Source organism: Castanea sativa, chromosome 5 (genome assembly GCF_040712315.1).
Source record: "Castanea sativa cultivar Marrone di Chiusa Pesio chromosome 5, ASM4071231v1".
Taxonomy (NCBI): Eukaryota; Viridiplantae; Streptophyta; class Magnoliopsida; order Fagales; family Fagaceae; genus Castanea; species Castanea sativa.
Genome location: NC_134017.1, coordinates 71880016 through 71888740, shown reverse-complemented (window position 1 = coordinate 71888740; position 8725 = coordinate 71880016). Strand labels below are relative to the sequence as shown.

The following is an 8725-nucleotide window of genomic DNA, read 5'->3' as shown; positions in this document are numbered from 1 at the left end:
TCGTAGTGGCCACAGACACTCAAATATATCTATCAAAACATCAAATATAAAATGTTTTAAAAGCACTTTTATTTAATTATGAACCGAATGTTGATTACGTTACAATCCAAGCACTCGTTCATCGCATTATTGTAGAGAGAAAGCCATGCACTTAACCTAGCTATTCAAGTCACCATCCAGTGAGTTATTGCAATTCTAAGTTCTAAGTTCTAACATCATAGATTCTTATCTTTCTTCACAGCCATAACTTTAGAGTTCCTAGTCAACGTCAACAAGATTAAGGAAATCGTAGTGGCCACAGAAACTCAAAAATATCTATCAAAACATCAAATATAAAATGTTTTAATAGCACTTTATTTAATTATGAACCGAATGTTGATTACGTTACAATCCAGGCACTCGTTCATCGCATTATTGTAGAGACAAAGCCATGCACTTAACCTAGCTATTCAAGTCACCATTATCCGGTGAGTTATTGCAATTCTAAGTTCTAAGTTCTAACATCATAGATCCATAGCTGACAAATTGACCCATTTTCCATAATTTGACATTTCAATTCAGTAGAGCACGAGAGGTTCAACCAGTAAAGACACGATATTTTTCCGAGTGTCTCGGTCTTGAACTCCAAATCCATCTCCATATTGGTAAAGGCTATGTGCCACACGAGCATTATTTGTTGCAATATTGACAAATGATTGCAGCATTGGCAATTGGTTAAAGCATTGCCCATTTATTTTCTTCCAACTCTTGTTTATCATGTCTTTGATGTGCTTCTGTGCAATTTCTTCTGAAACATCAGCTTCTCTCATATAACATAGGATTGATGAGGGAACATCACCTCTTGCTCTCTCAGCCTGTTTCAAGTTAATATTCCAATTAGTTTGTTCTAATATGGACATAATTATTAATCAATGTTCTATATAACCATTAAAGAATAAGTAATGCTACAGTTACAAATTATTTTATAATATTTTTACAAATTATAGATGTGACAAATTTTTACTAGTTTTAAACTAGACTTACCACTAACATCATATTTTTATTTATCAATAAATTTTTAGAAAATGCTAAAACTACATCAGCAATTTGTAAAAATATTGTAAAATAGTTTGTCTATAACATTACTATTTCCTTACGAGTAATGCTACAGATATAAACTATTTTACAATATTTTTGCAAATTATTGATGTTGCGAATTCTTATGAGTTTTAATCTGGACCTACCAATGACATCACATTTTTATCTACTAATAATTATTCTAAAAATACTAAAACTACATCTACAATTTGAAAAAATGTTGTTTAAAGAAAGAGTAATTACCACTGAAGTCCCCAAATCATTGCAGAGTCGAATTATCATAGATATACTATACACAATTTCTTGGTTTTTCTCCAGAAAATCTTCCATCCCGTTTGTTACCTCATGTCCCATGGAAAAGAATTCGTGGACCAAAAGTAATGGGGCAGTCGATGAAATCCATCCATTACTTAGATATTCTTGCAGGGATGGAGTGTAGCCCATGTTGTACCACTTTGCTTCAACAAATAATGCATTACAAAAATCTGTCCACTATTAGAAAAGAAAAAAAGAAAAAGATATTCACTATAATTTCAATAACGATGATCTTTACCTATTGTGTATATATGTATTCCAATTAAACATGATGAAAAATGAACAAATGAGTAAATTCCAATTATTATGGAAAATGAACAGATAAGTACCCCTTTTTTAAGATGAGGTAAAACTTGGTTCCAAGCACCCTTCTCCTTTTGAATTTCATTAGCGATTTCATTTGTAGTATTGTAGAGAGCTAGGAAGCAAGTCTTCATGCACTCTGGAAGCTGTTGAGTTTCACTAACATCCCACCTGAATTAAATATTTTGTAAGAATAATTCTTAATGTTGTAAAAAAATTATTTGCCTATTTTAAAATGCCCCTAGTATCTCCAAAATAACCAAAATATGCTCAAAACTACTGAAATACCTCTAAATCCTTTAAAATAACCAAATTATCCATTAAACCTTCAACATGACTGAAATAGCCTTGAATCTAAAAAATACCCAAATATTTTCAAATCTAATATGATTGAAATACACTCTAAAAAAATAAATAAATATACCCCTAAAAAACCATTAAAATGATGAAAATACCTTATAAAACCTCCAAAATTACCACGTAATGCCTCAAATTATGGGAATCAACCCCAAACTTTTAACAGTTTCTCAAAAATACTTTATAAGTATCACTTAGAGGTTTCAATTGTTTGTACGTAATTATCCTTGTGAATGCTAGTTCAGTTGATAGCTTTTGTTAATTATTATTTTTATTTACTTTTGTTGTTACACTCTTATTTTGAATATGCTTATTAGTGTAATTTTTACAAATTCTATTTTGATTGTGCAGGTTGATCTAAGTTATTTTATTAATATATTATATTGAGAAATCAAAGTTTTTATTTCATGTTTATATTAAATATAAATATAAAATTTATGATTTTTCATATGAGACCAACTCCAACAAATATATTTTGAGCATTTTTAGGAAAATAACTAAAAAAAGAAAAAAAAAGAAAAAGAAAAAAACATTTTGCTACATAGTTAGCAAAAAAGCTATGTCAGCTAAAAATTTTCTATCCAAATACTTAAAATGTAAAAAAATTATTTTCTTTTGTTTATTTTACCACTGCCCCCCCCCCCCTCCCCCCACCCCCCACATGCTTGGTTGCAAAGTAACTTGGAGGGGGGAGGGATGAAGAAAAAGAAAAGAAAATTACTTTCATTTTCATTTAATTATTTTCAAAGTAAACTTTTATCTAACATTAATTTTTTTTTAATAATTAGAGCATCTCTAGTAGTTTCTCCAAATTTTTGTACTATTTGAAGAGTAAACAATTACATTCACTCTTTGCCTACTTACTTTTTCAAATACACTTTTCAACAGGCTTTTTATTCTTTTTCCATCTCATTTAAATATTATTTCTTCATTCTTTCTTTACTATTTTTTTAATATTTTTTTATAATTTTTTTTCCTCATATTTTATTTTATTTTTTGAGAAGTGTTATGCTTGTAATATTTTCACAACAAATTTTAAGTGATAAGTTTTTACTGATTTTCATTTAAACCCATCATATAAATTTTTACTAGCAATTGCTAATAATAACCTATCATTTAGAATTTTTTTGTGAATATATTGTAAAAATATTGTGACATAATATTTCTCCATTTTTTAAATAATTTTTCCCTTTGTTTTTATCCATACATTTCACTTTCTTGAATCTTCCCTGTCTTCTTTTTTCCTCTTATTTTTTTTACTCCACACACATGTACCCACTCTTCTCCTATTAATCTACTTTTTTGTTTGTTCTCCACACATGAACCCCATCCTTCTGACTTCTACTCTTCTTCTGTACTTACCTTTTTTTTTTTCTTTGGCTCACTTCACACACACACACAACTGACTATGATCTTTTGACTTCTCTTTTGTGTTTGCATTTTTGTTTTTTATTTTCTTTCTTCTTCATCTTACTTCACTCACACACACACACAGAGCTGGCAGAGAGAGTTGGCCTTCATCTATGTTGTTTTTTGATGAGAAGAGAGAGAGAGTCTTTTCTGATGAGAAGCGAAAGAGAGAGCAAGGAAGAAAGAGAAAAATTATTTTTTATTCAACTAGGTGATTATTTTAATAGATAAATTTTTTTGAAGGTGCTACAGTAAACGTTACAGTATTCTCTACTTCAAGAGAGGTACTGTAGCAACTCTATTTCAAAATATAAAGATAGAGAAGCTATTGCCTGTTGGAGTGAGTTTTTAGTGTGTTTGCTCTCCAAAATTGATTTTAGAGAATTTATTGGAGATGCTCTTAGAATGGGGAAAAATTATTCAAACCCAAAACATTTTTATTAAAAATACTAGGGAAGTGTTAGTCAAGCTACACGGTGCTTTGCCTAAAGTAATTTATTTATTTATTATAATTATGTGATCCATAAGCATTTTATTAGTAAGGACCAAAGTAAAACCAAAAAAAAAAAAAAAACTGTGTGAGGACCAAAATGAAACCAGCCCAAAAGTTTAGGACTAAAAGTATATTTAACCCTATTTTATATTGAAAGTTTTCAGCAGTGATATTCCGCAATGCTGACCTATTTACGGCATTTGTGAAGTGCTTTAGTTCTTCCAATGTGCCATAAACATCATAAACATCATCAATTATCAGTATCAGAATAACGACTTTCGTAAGCCATTTTCTAAGACATGTGTACTCAGGCTCGAAAGCAAGGCCCACTGAGCACATAAAGCTTTCGGCTAGTCTGTCTCTTGCAAAACTCAAGTTCTCTGTGAGCCCCAGATTTCTCCACCACCTAAATGACAGAAAGGTACAAGTAATTAAGTTGTTTCTCTTCATGCTAATTAGTATTTTGTGCAATGCAAAGTGAGTTTGGTGTATAAGATACATATTCACAAATTACATTATTCTTTGGAAGCTACCTGGATGATTCCCTTAGATCTTTTTGAAGTATGGCTTGAACTATGTTGAAATGTAGTTTAGCAAGTTCAAGTAAGCTCGAGTTCGTGTGAATGTCTTTCTCATATGAATTAATGTGCCATTTGACATCAAACCACTGTACTCTCCTTTGTGATGGAAGTTCCAAAGCATGGACCACTTGCTTGGCAAGGTCACTGTCTAAACTGGAAACGCTTTCTTTGAGAGTTGCAGTTGAGAAATCTCTAGCCACATCCAGAATGTTTTCACCTTCGAAACCCAAGTGTGAGGCCTCTAAAAGCTCAAGCATTTCTTTGATATTTATGTGCGTGTTGTCTCTGAACAAACCAGTTTTTTCATCCATAAAGCCTCTAAACATATCTGAATTGCACAGAATTTACTGGTGTTAGATATTAGGACTTCAAACAACAACCAAGTTTTAGTTTCTAAGTTTTTTGGGATCAGTTATGGATTTTCAACAAATTAGTTAGGATCTGCTACATAAATGATATGATTTAAATTCGAAGATTATTTTACCTTGAGAAACTTCATAGCCATGCTGCCTAAAAAGCCTAAAGCATAGTGCAGTAGTGTAGAGATCCTCTTCTGGACTAGAAATTTTCTTCTTAGTGGATGCAATGGTGTCTAGAGCCTCTTTGATTTCCATATCAAAGTGGCTTGCTAGGCCTAACTTGTTTATGCTGTCGATCAGCTCAAACGTTGCCACAGAGTCCACTGCATTCGCAAATATTATCCTTACATCTTCTTTAAGTTTCTGTACCCGTCTTTCATATTCTTGGCCCTGCAAAAACACCATTGTCCCAAATCTTAATCGTGTTTGTGAAAATTACGTGCAGAGGGGCTCTCTAAAGATGAGAGTGGACAATAATGAAAGGATAGAGTTTAGGAAATAAAATTCCCACTACCTCCACATTCATTTTTAGTCATTCCATTGATTTAGTAAGTCAAAGTTTTTAAATATGACACGTGAATCAGTGAATGATCTTATGAATCGTAATATTACAAGTAAGAAAAAATTCCTTTAAACTAGTTTGGAAAAATACTTTATCCATAATAAGATAACTTGAATACTTGGGGTCTATTTACACGCACCTATATTCCCCATTGATGCGTTATAATTTTAGAAGCAAATACAATAACGTATTAAGAGTCATATTTTACACTATAGAAACTAATTGCATTAGAAGTAATTATAATTTCTCTATGGTAGAGTATGAAATAGAACAGAAAAAGAAGCTATAATTATTTTTTGAAATGGAAAATGAGAGAATCTATTGACACAACATCAAAGTGGTGAAAAAAAAAAAATCTTTATCAAAGGGATAAATGTTCACTAAATGTTGACCACATAAAAGTTGTAAAAGTTGTAGCACAAAAATTCTAGTCACAATGATATTCTCATAGAAGGTATTTAGAAAGGATTCTTACATTGTATATGCTAGAAAGAGACTGTAGGTAATCATAGTTCCATATGTTTGGCTTATAATTGGCAGATCGTCGTTCGTGTACGATATCATTGGCTTGAGGCTTCATCTCGGATGATGAAGTTTGCAGCACAGATTGCAATTGTTTATTACAATCTATAGTGATGGAATCACCTAAAAGGAAAAGCTAAAGGAAAAATTAAGAAAGTTTGAGTTGAGGAATGCAGTGTTGATGGATTTTCGAAACCTACTTTGGACTGCTTTATATAGGCAATGAGGCATACAAAATGACAAAAATAAGAAACGTTCATAACTAATAACTATGTAAGACCTTCTATCTTAGAAGGAAGTAGCGGAGCCACATATTGCTGAGTGGGTGTTGCACCCACTCAAATTTGCAAAAGGCTTGGTGTATACAAATTATGGAGAATTTTGAATCTTGTTATACCAGCCTTTAAATAAATTTTGTGCGATCGATTATGAGATTTTTTATTCTCAAAAATAATTTTGTGAGTTTTTTTTAATATTATTTTTTAAATAAGAATTCTTTTGAGATATCGGTACTATTGATCGATACATATTTGTTGTGAGTGTAGCAAAAATTTATGAGTTTATTTCAGTAATAATTGAAAATAAATAGCAAAAAAAATTGGTAAATTTAATCCCTTTTAATAGATGAGATCCAACATTACCAATTATCCCAAAAGTTTAAATTATTAAAATATGATAAATTTAATCATTAAACACATACTTTCTAACATTTTTGTTTGGGCAATTTTCATAGCTTTCTCATGGGAGAGTAAAACAAGCTAGCTGCTCAAAAAATTATCTTTTGGAAATTTTATATAAATTTAATCCTAATACCTACCTTTTGAAGCTTGCAATGTCATATCTATACATCTGACTTTTAACCACAAATCTGTCATATATCTATACATGTGAAGCAACTTATTTCCAATCATGGAGATAAATTCTAATGAAGACAAAAAACTCGAGCACAAGTTTTTTTCCAACCCAAGGGAAGATAATGCAAATCAGTTATGACATTTTTTTTTCTCTTCCTAATTGAATTAGGATTTTATTTATTTTTATTTCCCTAATTAAGTCGCTTTCTTTTCTCTAGTAGAGAGTAGCACTTTGTTATTTCTTTTTCTTAAAGGAGTTGGAAAAAAACACCACTTTTCACTACCACCACAACCACACAAAGGAGTTGGAGAACTTTTTCAATAAATGATCCTTAATCACATGGAGGTGGTGATTTATTAAATTGTTATCAATAATATTTTAATTTGAGAGGTTTTCTCTATTCTTTTGCTTACAAACCTAGAGTTCTTGTAGAACTTAGCTAAGTTTTATGTAGTTATTGCATGTGTATTACCGATTCTGCTTCTACATTCTCAGAAACACTTAAATTAGATTATAGTAGAATTTCTATTTTATATATACATAAAAAAAAATTCTTAATTCTGTAGCCAAACATGTTTGCATATATAAAAGACCAAAGTTGTTAGACTTAGGTTCCAGTCAGCACAGAGCCGTAGTCTCCTTGAAGTGGATGAAAAAGAAAGGAAGGAATAAATAGTTGTCAAAGTTGGAAACGCAATTCTTAATTACTTCAATGTTCAATGGGATGGAATATGACCTCCTCACTTAAAGCTAACAAATTAGGGGACGTATTATCTCAATTCTCAAAATAAAAACACAGACACATCTTTTGCTTTTATATTTTGTAAAAGTGGTCCCAAAACAAAATCCCAAAAAAAATATGTAAATGTTACTCACCAATCAAACAGGAGAGAGAAACAGGAATACAGTGACGAAAAACTTGTTACTTACCCAACATTTGTCCCTTTCCCCTCTCTTCCCTCACTGTGAGTGGTGTGTATTATGATCATTTTATAACAAATTTTAAATAATAAATTGTTACGGATTATTATTAGTAGAGCAAAAAACGTTATTTTAATAAATTATAGATTCAAATTAAAATCAATAACAATAAATCATTTATGATTTATTATAAAAATATTAAAAAATATTACGAACATAATACCATACTTTTCTAGTGTGTATTACTTCCATGTTGTCCCAATTTAATTGACCATTGAATATCTCACGGTACCTTTCCTTTCAGCCTTTCCCTTCAGTAGACTTCTACTCTTATTACAATTCTATATATAAAATCAATGGGTCCCACTTAGTAATGATTAAAAAAAAATCTCAACATTGATTCATTGAATAGTAGTCTAAAAACAAAAACTTGATGGACTAGACAAAAACGTACTAGAAGTCTACAACTATAATATAAAACTGTGGGTACCACTTGGTATTGATTAAAAAATATAAAAAATAACAATTTTGCTACACTTACACGGAATAGAAATCAGTACTAGCATAGAACTCTGGAATATATATATATATATATAGATAGGGTTTATTTAGAAAGAATTTATTGTTAAAAATTAAAAATTGAAAATTAAAAATATTGTAACAAAATAATTTTTAAATGTCTGAATAGTATTGCGGGACCCATTTTTAATAAAAAATTGATAAAAAAGTACGTGAACAGTGCGCAGTACATGCACAGTGCACACACTAAGAGTTTTGTCTCCGCAGGCCCGCAGCAGAAACGAAAAAAAAAAAAAGAAAAGAGAAAACGCCGCCAGTAAAATGCAACCAGCAAAACGCAGGATCCAAACAGACAAATAGTGCAAACAAAGTACGACTCTCATCAAAAAGAAAAAAAAAATCTTTTCATATGAGTCTCTTTCTTTGGACCTCAGAGTTTCTGTCGAGTTTC

General features: G+C 30.7%; 1 protein-coding gene across 1 annotated transcript; it reads right to left on the bottom strand.

Moving 5' to 3' along the window:
- Positions 1–371: 371 nt before the first annotated feature.
- Positions 372–6285, bottom strand: LOC142637085 ((E,E)-alpha-farnesene synthase-like). The gene is made up of 7 exons (XM_075811373.1): positions 5933–6285; positions 5021–5285; positions 4489–4864; positions 4143–4361; positions 1722–1866; positions 1321–1569; positions 372–854 (listed from the first exon to the last, which is right to left on the bottom strand). The coding sequence occupies exons 1-7, from the start codon at positions 6035–6037 to the stop codon at positions 558–560; spliced, it is 1656 nt and encodes a 551-aa protein (XP_075667488.1). The 5' UTR covers positions 6038–6285; the 3' UTR covers positions 372–557.
- Between the last annotated feature and the right edge of the window lie 2440 nt (positions 6286–8725).